General features: G+C 38.3%; 1 protein-coding gene and 1 pseudogene across 5 annotated transcripts in view; one reads left to right on the top strand and one right to left on the bottom strand.

Moving 5' to 3' along the window:
• STXBP4 (syntaxin binding protein 4) overlaps positions 1-15264 on the bottom strand; it is a 253383-nt gene that overhangs the window by 114830 nt on the left and 123289 nt on the right. For all 5 annotated transcript variants that reach the window (XM_070772475.1, XM_019981250.2, XM_070772477.1 and 2 more), the window contains one exon: positions 9722-9898. In XM_070772475.1, the coding sequence (XP_070628576.1) occupies positions 9722-9898 (177 nt within the window). The remainder of the gene's footprint in view (positions 1-9721; positions 9899-15264) is intronic.
• LOC139177804 (U6 spliceosomal RNA) lies at positions 830-929 on the top strand (annotated as a pseudogene).

The raw sequence follows: 15264 nt of genomic DNA, 5'->3' as shown, positions 1-15264 counted from the left end.
TAGACCCCAGTGCACCACTCACGCAGGTTAGAGATCAGGATTTATATTACTTATGTGGTCTGTACATTCATAAGCTGAAAATTTAGTTTAAATTTTACCTGACTGGTAAAAGCAAACACAAACTTTCTTTAGTGGGTTAATTTCTAAATTCAGATATCAAAGAATTCCTACATTTAATGTATCAAAAGATGATGGCCTCAGTAAATAAGCTACTATGGATAAAAAGTCAGCTGAAGGAAACAAATTATAGGATCAGACCTACAGAGATTGGACATACTGAAGTGACTGAATACAGAATATCGTTAGAGTTGGACTATAAAGAAAGCTGAGCACAGAAGAATTGATGCTTTTGAACTGTGGTGTTGGAGAAGACTCTTGAGAGTCCCTTGGACAGCAAGGAGATCCAAGCAGTCCATCCTAATGGAAATCAATCCTGGATGTTCATTGGAAGGACTGATACTAAAGCTGAAACTCCAATATTTTTGTCCACCTGATGCGAAGAGCTGACTCATTTGAAAAGACCCTGATGTTGGGAAAGACTGAAGGCAGGAAGAGAAGGGGACGACAGAGGATGAGATGGTTGGATGGCATCACCGACTCAATGGACATGAGTTTGTGTAAACTCTGGGAGTTGGTGATGGACAGGGAGGCCTGGTGTGCTGCAGTTCATGGGGTCACAAAGAATCAGATGCGACTGAGCGACTGGACTGAACTAATGTTCAATATGCTTTAAAAACTAAGAAAGAATTTAATGCATAATAAAGAGACAAGATACTATCTAAATAGATCCAGATGAAGTAAAAAAACCAAACTTAGAAATAAAAATGCAGTGCTTACTTAGCACATATACTAAAATTGGAACGATACAGAGATTAGCATGGCCCCTGCACAAGAATGATACACAAATTTACGAAGCATTTCATATTTTTCACTCTTTGATATAAAAGTAATGGAAATAAAAACAAAAATAAACAAATGGGACCTAATTAAACTTAAAAAGCTTTTGCATAGCAAAGGAAATAATAAACAAGATTAAAAGACAAGCCTCAGAATGGGAGAAAATAATTGCAAACAAAGCTACTGACATAGGATTAATCTCCAAAATACATAAGTAGCTCATATAGCTCAATATCAGAAAAATAAACAACCAATCAAAAAACAGACAAGAGGCCTAAGCAGACATTTCTCCAAAGAAGACATACAGATGGCCAATAAACACATGAAAAGATGCTCAACACTGCACATTATTAGAGAAATGCAAAACAAAAATAAAATATCACTTCACACCAATCAGAGTCATCATCAGTTCAGTTGCTCAGTGGTGTCCGACTCTTTGTGATCCCATGGACCGCAACATGCCTGGCCTCCCTGTCCATCACCAATTCCCAGCGCTTACTCAAACTCATGTTCATCTAATCGGTGATGCCATCCAGCCATCTCATCCTCTGTCGTCCCCTTCTCCTCCTGCCCTCAATCCTTCCTAGCATCACGGTCTTTTCAAATGATTTAGGTCTTCGCATCAGGTAGCCAAAGTATTAGAGCTTCAGCTTCAGCATCACTCCTTCCAGTGAATATTCAGGACTGATTTCCTTTAGGATGGACTGGTTGGATCTCCTTGCAGTCCAAGGGACTCTCAAGAGTCTTCTCCCAACACCACAGTTCAAAAGCATCAATTCTTTGGCTCTCAGCTTTCTGTATAGTTCAACTCTCACATCCACACATGACTACTGGAAAAACCATAGCTTGGACTGGATAGACCTTTGTTGGCAAATGTCTCTGCTTTTTAATATGCTATCTAGGTTGGTCATAGCTTTTCTTCCAAGGAGCAAGCAGTGTCTTTTAATCAGAATAGCCATCAACAAAAAAATTACAAATAATAAATACTGGAAGTGATGTGGAGAAAAGGGAACCCTATTACACTCTTGGTGGGAATTTAAATTGAAATGGCCACTATGGAGAATAGTATGGAGATTTAACAAACTAGGAATAAAATTACCATACAACCCACCAATCCCATGACTGAGCATAAATCCTGACAAAACTACAATTCAAAAACACATGCACTCCAATGTTAACTGCAGCACTATTGACAATAGCCAGGACACGGAAGCAACGTAGATGTCCATCAACAGAAAAATGGGTAAAGAAGTTGTATGTATGTATATATATAAATACATGGACATATATATAGACACATACAATGGAATACTACTCGGCCATAAAAAGGAATGAATTTGAGTCAGCTATAGTGAGGTTGATGAACCTAGAGCCTGTTATACAGTTTGAAGTCACAAAAAGAAAAGCAAATATCGTATATTAACATATGTATGTGGAATCTAGAAAAATGGTACTGAAGAACACGTTTAGAGAGGAGAAATGGAGGCAGACGCAGGGAATGGCCTGGTGCACACAGCAGGGGAAGGAGCGGGCAGGGTGAGCTGAGCGCGCAGCACTGACGTGTACCACCGTCAGCTGTGACGCGGACAAGCAGCAGGACGCGGCTGTACAGCACAGGGAGCCAGCCCGGTGCTCTGCGACGACCCACGGGGTGGAACGGTGCGGGAAGGAGGCTTAGGAGGGAAGGACACATGCACAACTGTGGCTGATTTGTGCTAATGCACGGTAGAGACCACCATGGCATTGTAAAGCAAGTATCCTTCAATTTAAAAAAAGGCAGTAATAACTAGAAACTCAGTTAATGTGTTTGCTGTCCAGCACCTTAAGATAAGTTGAAAAGAGAACAGGTGAACTGGAAGACAGAGGTAAATAAATGTATAATAGAGCAGAAAAATAAAAATGGGAAATATGAAAAGAGAAGAGGTAAGGAAAAAGTAACCAGAAGATCTATCATATATCCAATATAAATTACATAGGAGAGACAAGAAATAATTAAAGAGAAATAGGTCAGGATAACAGCTTAAGGTTTTGCAGAAACAGTGAAAGACACTGTTACTCAGATCAGGAAACTCATTCCTTGAATCTCAAGCATATAAATAAAGATAGCTCAATACATGGCTGACCATAGTCAAACTTGTGACCACTTAAGATAAAATCACCTAAAAAGAAACAACACACTGCAAACAAATAACAGACTGAAATCTGATATCACAACCATGGAACAAAAACATTAAAGAAACTCAGTGCCAGTTTAACACCCTAAATGCTACACTTCAAGAACAAGAGTTAATGAATATGTTTCCAGACAAACAAAAATAAATTTCATTACAACAGATCCTATCTTTGAAAGATGAATTTCTAAATGCTGTACTTCAGGAAAAAAGAAAGCAATTCAAGCAAAAAGTTCTGAAATGCAAGAATGTTGAAAAAAGAAAATAATAAACATGGAGGTCAATCTAAACAAAGATTGACAGCACAAAAGAAATTGTAATAATATCTAATTTATGATGTTAAAAGTCAAGAAATAACTAAAATAATTACAAAATATTAAATAGAAAGAGACTTGGATTTGTAGTAAAGTTCTTAGAGTATTTAGAAGTAGACTGATAGTGATTAGTTTTATAATTTAAGTTAAAATAGAAAGCTACCATTGCTATTACAAGATAATCATTACAATTAGAAACAAGTGTCTAACTTCTAAACTAGCATGAAAATTAAAGTTGCTTAGTCGTGTCCGACTCTTTGAGACCCCATGGACTGCAGCCTGCCATGCTCCTCTGTCCGTGGAATTCTCCAGGCCAGAATATTGGAATGGGTAGCCATTCCCTTCTCCAGGGGATCTTCCCAAGCCAGGGATCGAACCCTGGTCTCCCACATTGCAGGTGGATTCTTTACCATCTGAGCCACCTGAAAGTGAAAGCAGCGCAGTAAAATAAACGGGAGTGGGGGAACACAGGAAAAATCTGACCCAATCCAAACAAAAGGGGCGAGAGGGAGGTAAGACACGACAAACAACTAGAAAACATGGGACAGATAAAACACAGAAAATAAAAGGGCAGAAATTAAGCCAAGTACATTAGTGAGTAAGAATGTAAACGGAAAGATCTTTCCAATTAAAGGTCAAAAACTAGTAAAATGGGAAAAAATCCAATTACCTGTTGTTTACCATAGACAAAATTAAAATATTAAGGACAGGGACTTCCTTGTGGTCCAATGGTTAAAATCCGCCTTGCAATGCAGGAGGCGCAGGTTTGCTCCCTTGGAGAACTAAGATCCCATATACTATGCAGTAAGTAAGCCCGTGCTCCGCAACTAAAAGCCTGTATGCTGCAATTACTGAAGCCCCTGTGCCGTAACTACTGAGCCCGTGTGCCACAGCTACAGAGTGCATGCGCCGCAATGAAGGCTCCTGCACGACACAACTAGGACCTGATGTAGCCAGTCTAATAAGCAGATCATGTAAGGCCTAATAGAGTTTTGCCAAGAGAACACACTGGTCATAGCAAACACCTTCTTCCAACAACACAAGAAGACTCCACACATGGACATCACCAGATGGTCAACACCGAAATCAGACTGATTACATTCTTTGCAGCCAAAGATGGAGAAGCTCTATACAGTCAGAAAAATAAGACCGGGAGCCGACTGTGGCTCAGATCATGAACCCCTTAGTCAAATTCAGGCTTAAACTGAAGAAAGTAGGGAAAACCAGTAGAACTTTCAAGTGTGACCTAAATCAAACCCTTTACGATTATACTGTGGAAGTGAGAAATAGGTTCAAGGGATTATATCTGATAGGGTGTCTGAAGAACTATGGATGAAGTTTCATGACAGTGTACAGGAGGCAGGGCTCAAGACCATGCTAAGAAAAAGAAATGCAAAAAAGCAAAATGGTTGTCTGAGGAGGCCTTACAAATAGCTGTGAAAAGAAGAGAAGCCAAAAGCAAAGGAGAAAAGGAAAGATATACCCGTTTGAATGCAGAGTTCCAAAGAATAGCAAGGAGAGATAAGAAAGCCTTCCTCAGTGATCATTGCAAAGAAACAGAGGAAAACAATACAATGGGAAAGACTAGAGATCTCTTCAAGAAAATTAGAGATACCAAGGGAACATTTCATGCAAAGATGGGCTCAATAAAGGACAGAATGGTATGGACCTAACAGAAACAGATGAGATTCAGAAGAGGTGGCAAGAATACACAGAAGAACTGTACAAAAAAGACCTTCACAACCCAGATAATCACAATGGTGTGATCACTTACCTAGAGCCAGACATACTGGAATGTGAAGTCATGTGGGCCTTAGGAAGCATCACTACGAACAAAACTAGTGGAGGTGATGGAATTCCAGTTGAGCTATTTCAAATCCTAAAAGATGATGCTATGAAAGTGCTGCATTTAATATGCCAGCAAATTTGGAAAACTCAGCAGTGGCCACCAGACTGGAAAAGGTCAGTTTTCATTACAATTCCAAAGAAAGGGAATGCCAAAGAATGTTGAAACTACCACACAATTGCACTCATCTCACACGCTAGCAAAGTAATGCTCAAAATTCTCCAAGTCAGACTTCAACAGTATGTGAACCGTGAACTTCCATTTGTTCAAGCTGGATTTAGAAAAGGCAGAGGAACCAGAGATCAAATTGCCAACATCCATTGGATCATCGAAAAACCAAGCGAGTTCCAGAAAAACATCTGCTCCTGCTTTATTGACTATATTGAAGCCTTTGACTGTGTGGATCACAACAGACTGTGGAAAATTCTTCAAGAAATGGGTATACCAGACCACCTGACCTGCCTCCTGAGAAATCTGTATGCAGGTCTGGAAGCAACAGTTAGAATGGAATGACAGACTGGTTCTAAATCGGGAAAGGAGTACGTCAAGACTGTATATTGTCATCCTTCTTATTTAACTTATATGCAGAGTACATCATGAGAAATGGTGGGCTGGAAGAAGCACAAGTGGAATTAAGATTTCCGAGAGAAATATCAATAACCTCAGATATGCAGATGACACCACCCTTATGGCAGAAAGTGAAGAAGAACTAAAGAGCCTCTTGATGAAAGTGAAAGAGGAGAGTGAAAAAGTTGGCTTAAAGCTCAACATTCAGAAAACGAAGATCATGGCATCTGGTTCCATCAACTTCATGGGAAATAGATGGGGAAACAGTAGAAACAGTGGCTGACTTTATTTTTCTGGGCTCCAAAATCACTGCAGATGGTGACTGCAGCCATGAAATTAAAAGATACTCCTTGAACGGAAAGTTATGACCATCCTAGACAGCATATTAAAAAGCAGAGATGTTACTTTGCCAACAAAGGTCCATCTAGTCAAGACCATGGTTTTTTCAGTAGTCATGTGTGGATATGAGAGTTGGACTATAAAGAAAGCTGAGCGCCAAAGAATTGATGCTTTTGAACTGTGGTGTTGGAGAAGACTCTTGAGAGTCCCTTGGACTGCAAGGAGACCAGTGCATCCTAAAGGAGATCAGTCCTGGGTGTTCATTGGAAGGACTGATGTCGAAGCTGAAACTCCAATACTTTGGCCACCTGATGAGAAGAGCTGACTCATTTGAAAAGACTGTGATGCTGGGAAAGATTGAGGGCAGGAGGAGAAGGGGACAAGAGAGGATAAGATGGTTGGATGGCATCACTGACTCGATGGACATGGGTTTGGGTAGACTCCGGGAGTTGGTAATGGACAGGGAGGCCTGGCGTGCTGCAGTCCATGGGGTCGCCAAGAGTCGGACACGACTGAGCAACTGAACTGAACTGAACTCATAATCTGAGTCTAAAATACAGGCAGAATTAAAAAAAAAAAAAAAAACCTGAAAATCATAAAAAAAAAAATACAGATAAAAGATCAAAGGATTATGTAGCCACCACACATGTAAAGAAAAAGAACTAGACAGGGTCATCAGATGAAGATTTAGAGTAAAAGAGGCTTTTGAATGAAAGGGGCTGGGATAGTTTATCATTCATTTAGAAAAAGAAAGAAAGAATGAAATGGACCCCTATCTCATACAATGACATAAAACCATGAAAGAAGGATCAAATTTTAAAAACTTTTAGAGACAAATACAGAAACATTTTTGAGAATGGAGGGACTTCTAGAAAGACACATGAAGGAAAAGATCGATTAATTGGATTATATGAAAATAACAGCTGTTCATTTCACTTTAGGGTGCAAAGGCAAGCATAAATTCAGGAGAAGAGTTTTACAACATCAAAAATAAAAACATTTCACATAGAAACAAAATTGCCTAATAAATGCATAAATATTAGCTCAACTGGCTATCTGGGACAAGAGGCAAAGCCCTGGTTTACTGCATTTCGTGGTGTAAATAATCTTACATGGCTCATTTCAAGCTAATCACCTGATGTCACTGAACACAGAGTTAAGATCAGTTTAAATACTTTCAAACACAATTGGCATTGCCTAATTGTAATTAGTAAAGCTGATCATACAATCATCACTCAACCTACCAATTCCACTCTAGTATGAACAAAAGAGAACTGCTACACATGTGGAGTAGGATATACATACAAAACTTTTTAGCAACACTGTTCATAAAAGAAGAAAATGAACAGTTGTACTGTCTATCAAATATAGTATGGACAAATATACTGTAATATATCCACTCAATGGAATACAAAAAAGGCAATGAAAAGACATGAACTAGCTATAAACTTCAAATAAATAAATCACAAATACAAAATTTTGAGTGAAAAAAACACAAGTCGGAATAATAAAAGTAATATGTTTTCTATTCATATAAAGTTGACAAACAGGCAAAATTCAACAATACATTGTTAAGGGATATGTGCATGCATGCTTAAGTGCTCAGTCATGTCCAACTCTTTGTAACCCCATGGACTGTATCACCAGGCTCCTCTGTTCATGGAATTCCCCAGGTAAGAATCCTGGAGTGGGTAGCCATTCTCTTCTGCTGGGGATCTTTCGTACCCAGGGATCAAACTCAGGTCTCCTGCATTGTGGGTGGATTCCTTATTGTCTGAGCCACCAGTGAAGACTAAGGGATATATATATACAGGTAGTAAAATAATCAAGAAAATGGTTAAGATTAAATCTAGGAAAGTGGTTTTATGGGATGAAATTGGAAAGGGACATTGTGGGTCTTCAAATGTATTGGTAAGTTTTTATTTCTTAAGCTGAAGGAAAAAATAAATAAAAAGGGAGATAAGTAAACATAATGATAATATAAGGGAAAACTTGTAAGAAAAATATTTATTGTTATAAAAATAATCTGCTTTAAAAATGAATATCTGAATCTGAATTCTGTAATATTTTGGTGAGTATCTTTTCAAGCAATCTCAAACAAAAAAAAGTTTCCTTCTTTTTCTCCACTGGTATTGGGTTTGGAAAATGTTGAGATGTTCATCTCTAACATCTCTTGAGAAAAAAAAAATGATTATTTTCAGACATGGGCTAATGGCTTAGTTTAGGATTTTGTTCTCTTAACAAAATTTTGTTCCTCTGAATGGCATGAGACACCATTATGCTAAAAAAGAGAGCTGAATTAATTATATTACCACAAAACTTAGGACAAAAATGTTTTTCAGCTAGGAGCTGAAATAGAGAATAGCAAATAACCTACGCTTTAAAACATTGAATAAATTCATATGAATTACTTAAATGTTATATTATTTAAAAAGAAAGTATTTTTAAAGACTTGATTATCCCTCTGAAAATAAATCAAGTTATTATTTAAAAAGTACTTTAATATTTTGATAATCCCACCAATATTTTCAGAATCATGTTAAGTTACTCACATGAAATAAGCATATATCTCTGATTTCAGAACATAAACCTAGGTCAAGAATAATAAATATATGCAACATTCCTTAGTATTTCTGCCATCTAAAGTATTGCTCCCCCTTGGCCTTATGGTATTATCAATGGGTGACAGGAACATCAGACTTCTTTTGGAACTCGTTTAAATGGCAAATGTGAAAAACGTATCTCTTAGATAACCAAAGAAAATTTCAGACTTTCTTCTGTATCTTGCTTTTCTAAAATTAGTTTCATTTCCACTTAGTATATTTAAAGTATTTAACTCTTTTATGTTTAAATAAATAAATGTAAGTTTTTCAAATTTGTTTTATGTTCTCTTGAAAGATGACTGGATTAGAGACATAAACACTTATTATGGTTAGAAAAAAATTGTAGGAAGTTATAAAATATCTATTTCAATTTATTTAATTTTCTACCTTATTTCAGTGAAAATAAAGTATATATGTCTATTACAGTTTTTGAAGACCATTCAATGAATATAGTACATATAATGTTTTACAAAATCACATAATAAAAAAAAATTCACATTAAAAGAAAGGTCACATTGCCTTCTGAAAAGCATTCAGTATTTTGCTACTGAAATTGAAGCCTGCTAAATTCAAACTCAAGTTTCTTTCTCTTAATTAACTTGGGCCTTTGGCAAAAAATTATTTAACTTTCACACTTCCTCAAGTGTTCTAAACAAAGAGTAAAACAGAATTAAAAGACAAATTAGCAAGTTTAGGGAAAAAGGAGGAAATCAATGTAATGGGACTTAATGCTTGAGTTGTACAATGTTGACCAGTGACCCAAATAAATTTGGGGCACATACTTTTCCATCCCAAAGCTATCTGGATAAAGGGAGGCTCATAACCTTCACATTACCCCCACCATGACACATCATCCTACCACTGAATAACAGAAGACAAACACTGACCTAGTTTAGAAGTGCAGACGAAAAAAAAAATGAAAACAGGATACATAGCTACGGCTAGGAAACCATGGTAACCAGAAAAGGGAACTGTTTTGCTTACTTTATTTTGGTCAGAATAATCAGCAAGCTGAGCCTTCAGCTCTGTAATCTCAGCCTCTAACAGACGGATCACTTCCTCGTAATCCATTTCCATTCCCTGTGCCTGTCTCTGCGCAGCTTCGGCAAGATGAAGCCGACTTCGCAGGGCTCTTGTTTCTTCGACCACAGCTTTGGCTTCCTAAATATTTAAAAAAATAATGTCATTGAAGAAAAGAATGTAAAAATAGTAGCGGTTTAAACAAATTATTTTCTTCTTTCTGGAAGTTATAATTCAAAAAATGAATCAATATAGTTATATTATTCACATCTCAATTTGAAGAGGGTTCAGGATGGGGAACACATGTATACCTGTGGTGGATTCATTTTGATATTTGGCAAAACTAATACAATTATGTAAAGTTTAAAAATAAAATTAAAAAAAAAAGAAAACTAATATTCATGTTATTTAATTAAGGTCATGCGTGACCTTACTTTTCCTTGATTTCTTGGATAACTTTCAGTATGGACTCTCCAACTTCACACATTTAGGAGAGAATTTTGAAAATAAGAGAAACAGAAGAAAATTGAAAATGGAAAATAGAATAAGAATTGGCTCAAAAGATAAAAAGAGCAGACTTCTACAAGTCAAGTAGGTGGTAGGGCTCATGTTCTATGAAGGTTTTTGCAGCTTCATCAGATCCTGCTGAGAGATTTATCGTGTTAAGGGCTTCTCAGTGGTCCAAGCCCCAGGAGCCAAATCTTATTCCTAGACATCAGTCTAAGAGCTACCTCCCCATTTTGATTTAAACCAAAAGGCAGAATTCAGTAGTAAAATATACAGCCATTTCTATAGGATGCAATGCTCACCACATTTAGAACAACACTGAGGGAAAGGCATTACTAAAAGCCATTTTATACATAATCAACAGAGGCTGAGAGAGGTAACATAACCTATGCAAGGGCAGATACCAGTGCCAAAATTTAAACCCAGCTTTATCTGACTGCAACATTAATGCTCTTCTCACCATTTTACTCCACCACTACATGACAAAAACAAAACCAAACTATACACTCGCTGTATTTTTCACCTTAGGAAGTGGATGGTGTGGCCCAAAGCATTTGCACTCTCAAAACTGTGCCTTGGTGCTGGCTCAATAACAGTTCCCAGGACACCAATATAATTTAATATTGCACTTGCTATAATGTAAACCATTTCTTTCTTTTTTTTTTTTTTACTTGATGCAGAAATTGTTTTTCTCTGCAATGGAACTTTCTGCTCCAATTGCCGTGGCTAATATTCAACTATGGCTATTTTAATTTTCTGGGAGCTTTTACAGGACGCTTGCTTTTGTTTGAGCCTAGGGGAGGGTTAGAAATATTTTTACTACAGGACATATTTTAAGGGTCAATTTTTCATTCTTACATTCAATAACTATTAAGTACTTACTGTGTGTCAGTTTCTGTCTCAGGTACTGAAGATGGAGCACCTAACACAATACAAAGTCCTCCTTTTGTCCCCCGATATTTATAATCTAGTTTGGGGAGATGACAAACTAGAGAGTGTCAATGAAGAGCTCACTTAGAAGACTTTTAATCAGAGAACAGCAGAAAGGATGGAGCTTTCTGGGCAGAGAGAACAGTTTGTGCAAAGTAACTGAGATATCATTGTGCATCCATAGCATTCTGCATCTTGAGAGAACAGCAAGGAACCCAGGGTGGCCTAAGTAGACAGGAGGAGAGGACAGGAAGGAGGGGGTGCAGGACATGGGGGTAAAGTGCTCACAGGTCTCTGGGCAGGGATGGTGCTGGCATGGAGTGACAGATCTTGAGAGCCTTTGTAGGCCATTGTAAGGACTTTAGTTTTACTCACAGCCAGAGGGAAAGCGACTGGAGAGTGCTGAGCAGAGACGCGGTAAAAGGACACCTATCTAACTAACACATCCGTCAGTTCAGCCCAGACGATCAAGGGTTGCCAGTGTCACAACTGGATCAACTTCACAAAAGACTGCACAAATGGGAGGTAACGGCCTAGTATGTGTCAACAGGGCTCTAAATGTTTTGGATAGATCACCTCAAATAATCTACCCAGTGCTGTGAGAGGTATGTCCAGTTTTACCCTCATTTAATAGACAGGAAACTGGAAAGTTAAGTAGTTTGCTCAGAATCACAAACTTAGTAAGTGGCAGAGCTGGGATTTGAACCCAGGCTGTCTAGTTACAAAGTCCACAGTCTTGGCTACAGAATATGCTAAAAACACAAATCACTTGTAGATGACAACATCATCGGGGCCCAGCCCTGCATGAGCTCAGGATGTGGCCATTACAACACACTCAAACACATTTGAGGCTGCTACACCATTCCCCATTTTCCATTCAATCAGGCTAGGAAAAAAATAATATTATCACTGAAGAGAAAGGGAGGGGCAGAGAATTCACCATAGCAGCAATGAAGAATAACTAATTCGATGATTTATCTCCTTCACAGTTGCTTCATACAGCCTTTACTCCTCTATACAAACAGCACTTTTATTTTTGTTCAAAGAACGCTAGTTAATTAAATGAAGAATCTGAATGGAATTTATACAGCCATTATGGTGCACTGATGGTAATACGGTGTGAAATGCAGTGGGGTGGTAAGAGATGCAGAGGTTTTGCTGCTGAATAAATTCATGTCATTTCTTTTGTAAATGTATAACTGTCAGGCTGGTAAATGTGACCCCTTAGCAAAGTTCTAGCCCAATTCCCACTGAATGGCTGTTTAAAAGATCAGTGCATTGAAATGACGACTCTTAGAGGAAGCAGTAAAGAAAAGATAGCAGCAGTGTGCCACATTTAGCAATACAGGATCACATAAATCCATTTTTTCTTTTCCTCCTGGGCTGTTTTCTAATAACTGTAAAGCCTCCTATGTCAGTAATAATTGAGCCAGAATTTTCCTAGTACCTCACCATGAGCCTGAAATCTAATCAGGCAAAATGTGGTAGCTAGTTCACTGATTTACTCTGTTAGGTACAGATTAATTCAGTTTAAAAGTTAGACAACGCTGGATCATAAAATAGCAAGGGAATTCCAAACAAGCATCTACTTCTTCTTCACTGACTACACTAAAGCCTTTGACTGTGTGGATCATAACAGTCTGTGGAAAATTCTTAAAGAAATGGGAACACCAGACCACCTTACTTGTCTCCTGAGAAACCTGTATGCAGGGCAAGAAGCAACAGTTAGAACCAGACATGGAATAATGGACTGGCTCAAAATTGGGAAAGGAATACGTCAAGGCTGTATATTGTTACCCTGCTTACTTAACTTATATGCAGAGTACATTATGAGAAATGCCAGGCTGAAAGACTCAGAAGCTGGAATCAAGATTGCTGGGAGAAATATCAACAACCTCAAATATGCAAGTGATACCACTCTAATGGCAGAAAGCAAAGAGAAACTAAAGAGTCTCTTGATGAATGTGAAAGAGGAGAGTGAAAAAGCTGGCTTAAAACTGAGCATTCAAAAAACTTAAGATCCTGGCACCTGGTCCCATCACTTCATGGCAAATAGATGGGGAAAAAGTGGAAACTGACAGGTTTGACTTTCTTTGGCTCCAAAATCACTGTGGATGGTAAGTACAGTCACAAAATTAAAAGACGCTTGTTCCTTGGAAGAAAAGCTATAACAAACCTAGACAGCGTATGAAAAAGCAGAGACATCACTTTGCCAACAAATGACCATATAGTCAAAGCTATGGTTTTTCCAGTAGTCATGTACAGATGTGAGAGCTGGACCATAAAGAAGGCTGAGCGCCAAAGCATTGATGCACTCGAACTGTGATGCTGGAGAAGACTCTTGAGAGTCCCTTGGACAGCAAGGAGATCAAATCTGTCAATCCTAGAAGAAATCAATTCTGAAAATTCATTGGAAGGACTGATGCTGACGCTGAAGCTTCAATACTTTAGCCACCTGATGCAAAGAGCTAACTCACTGGAAAAGATCTGGATGCTGGGAAAGACTAAGGGCAGGAGAAGAGGGTGAGAGAGGATGAGATGATTGGATGGCATCATGGACTCAAAGGACATGAGTTTGAGCAAATTCTGGGAGATGGTGAAGGACAGGGAAGCCTGTCGTGCTGCTGTCCGAGGGGTCACAAAGAGTCAGGTAGGACTTAGCAACTGAACAACAAAGATGTAATAGCAAATCAGAAAAATCAACAAAAGCATTATGCATTTTAATATTAAGCAGTACAAAGAAATGCACTAAAAGGGAATCCTAAATTATGAAGGCATATCCCTGACATAACATTGTTTTAGTGACACAGAGAAAATGACTTCAACTTACACTGTGTGGTTGTTAAATCAGGATTTTCCACCTTAGAATTTCACAATGAACCGTCAGGGAAGATCAGACCAAATCCTTTGAAAATATACTTCACACTAATGAAAATCTTTGTAGGCTACAAGAACTTCGCTACGTGATTGTGTTGAGACAAAGGGCAGCATAAACTCAAAGGACAAAATACCGTATGTTTCCATATACAGCACTTTTCTCCCTTTAAGGCACTGTTGTTGCTGTTCAGTCACTAAGCAGTGTCGGGCTCTTTGTGACCCCATGGACCGCAGCATGCCATCCCTGTCCATCACCAGCTCTTGGAATTTACCTAAACTCATGTCCATTGAGTCCGTGATGCCATCCAAACATCTCATCCTCTGTCACCCGCTTCTTCTCCTGCCCTCAGTCATTTCCAGTATCAGGGTCTTTTCCAGTGAGTCAGCTCTTTGTATCAGGTGGATAAAGTACTGGAACTTCAGCTTCAGTGCTTCCAATGAATATTATGTTGATTTCCTTTAGGATTGACTGTTTTGATCTCCTTGCTGTCCAAGGGACTCTCGAGTCTTCTCCAGTGCCATGAGTTGACAGGCTACTTTATGTTCCAACTCTCACATCTGTACATGACTACTAGAAAAACTACTAGAAAAACTAGAAAAACTCTAGCTTTGGCTAGAGACCTTTGTTGGCAAAGTGATGTCTCTGCTTTTTCAAATGGAGGCTAGGTTTGCCATAGCTTCTCCTCCAAGCAATAAGCATCTTTTAATTCTGTTGCTGGAGTCACTGTCCACAGTGATTTTGGAGCCCAAGAAAATAAAACCTGCCACTGTTTCATTAACATGATATTGAATAAAAAATATGGGCGTTAGATATACTTCAGAATCTTAGATATATGTTTTTTTTTTTCATTTTCTGGCTCTGTAATTCCCCAAGACTCAGTTTTTTCATTTGTATAAGGGTAAATAACAGCATCCACTTTATAAGCTCAAAACAACTCTCACAATAAGGGTTAAAGAACTACAGCTCTTGGCACACTTTTTCCCTGTTCCTCTTCATTGTTTTCAAATAGACACATAATCACCAACGCGCTGAGAGGGCTAGACTGGATGAAATGACTGAGGCACTCAAGCAGTTCTTTGGAAGTAAAACGTGCACGTCTTTTTTAACGTTAGCAACAGTTATGTAAAACCTTCCCTTCTCTAGTTGTGAGTTTTAACGGCTCCCCAAAGTAGAAGGAAAAAGCACTAACTGC

Source organism: Bos indicus, chromosome 19, assembly GCF_029378745.1.
Source record: "Bos indicus isolate NIAB-ARS_2022 breed Sahiwal x Tharparkar chromosome 19, NIAB-ARS_B.indTharparkar_mat_pri_1.0, whole genome shotgun sequence".
In the NCBI taxonomy this organism is placed as follows: Eukaryota; Metazoa; Chordata; class Mammalia; order Artiodactyla; family Bovidae; genus Bos; species Bos indicus.
Note: the sequence above shows the minus strand (reverse complement) of the source record. Positions and strands in the feature narration are given on the sequence as shown.